Source organism: Penaeus monodon, chromosome 28, assembly GCF_015228065.2.
Source record: "Penaeus monodon isolate SGIC_2016 chromosome 28, NSTDA_Pmon_1, whole genome shotgun sequence".
NCBI lineage: Eukaryota > Metazoa > Arthropoda > Malacostraca > Decapoda > Penaeidae > Penaeus > Penaeus monodon.
This window is the reverse complement of record NC_051413.1, coordinates 36,493,187-36,493,663: the sequence shown is the minus strand read 5'-3', so window position 1 is coordinate 36,493,663 and position 477 is coordinate 36,493,187. Positions and strand designations below refer to the sequence as shown.

The 477-nt window shown below is 67.3% G+C and overlaps 1 protein-coding gene across 1 annotated transcript in view; it reads left to right on the top strand.

The window, feature by feature from the left end:
- LOC119591195 (zinc finger protein basonuclin-2-like) overlaps positions 1-477 on the top strand; it is a gene marked incomplete at its 5' end in the record, with an annotated part of 23,234 nt that overhangs the window by 18,447 nt on the left and 4,310 nt on the right. Inside the window, 1 exon segment of the mRNA XM_037939906.1 lies at positions 58-477. Within this exon segment, the coding sequence (XP_037795834.1) occupies positions 58-477 (420 nt within the window).

Here is a 477-nt window from a genome sequence, read left to right as displayed (position 1 = left end):
GATCGTGAGCAAACGAGCACCGCGACCCCTAACCGCCTTTCGTCTCCTCCGCCGCAGGACCGCCAGGGCAACGTGCTGCACAGCTGGCACATGATGAGCACCGACGAGGAGACGCTGGTGCTGCGTCAGTTCCTGCGCTTCGGCGAGACGCGCGCCATCGCCCAGCAGCTCCTCCAGCACGAGGGGGCGTCGCCGCGCCCCGACCACACGCCCTCCATCAGGGACTCGCACAGGGACACGCTCAGAGACTCTCACAGGGACTCCATGAGGGACTCCCACAGGGACAGCCTGCGAGACTCTCACCGGGACGTCCTGAGGGACACACACACTCTCAGAGACTCCCACAGGGACGCCTTCCGCGACTCCCACAGAGAAATGCACCGCGACGCCCTTCAGCGCGACGGCCACCGGGACGCGAGGGACATGCGCGACAGGGACCTCCTGAGGGACTTCCGGGAGGACATCCGGCGGGAGGAG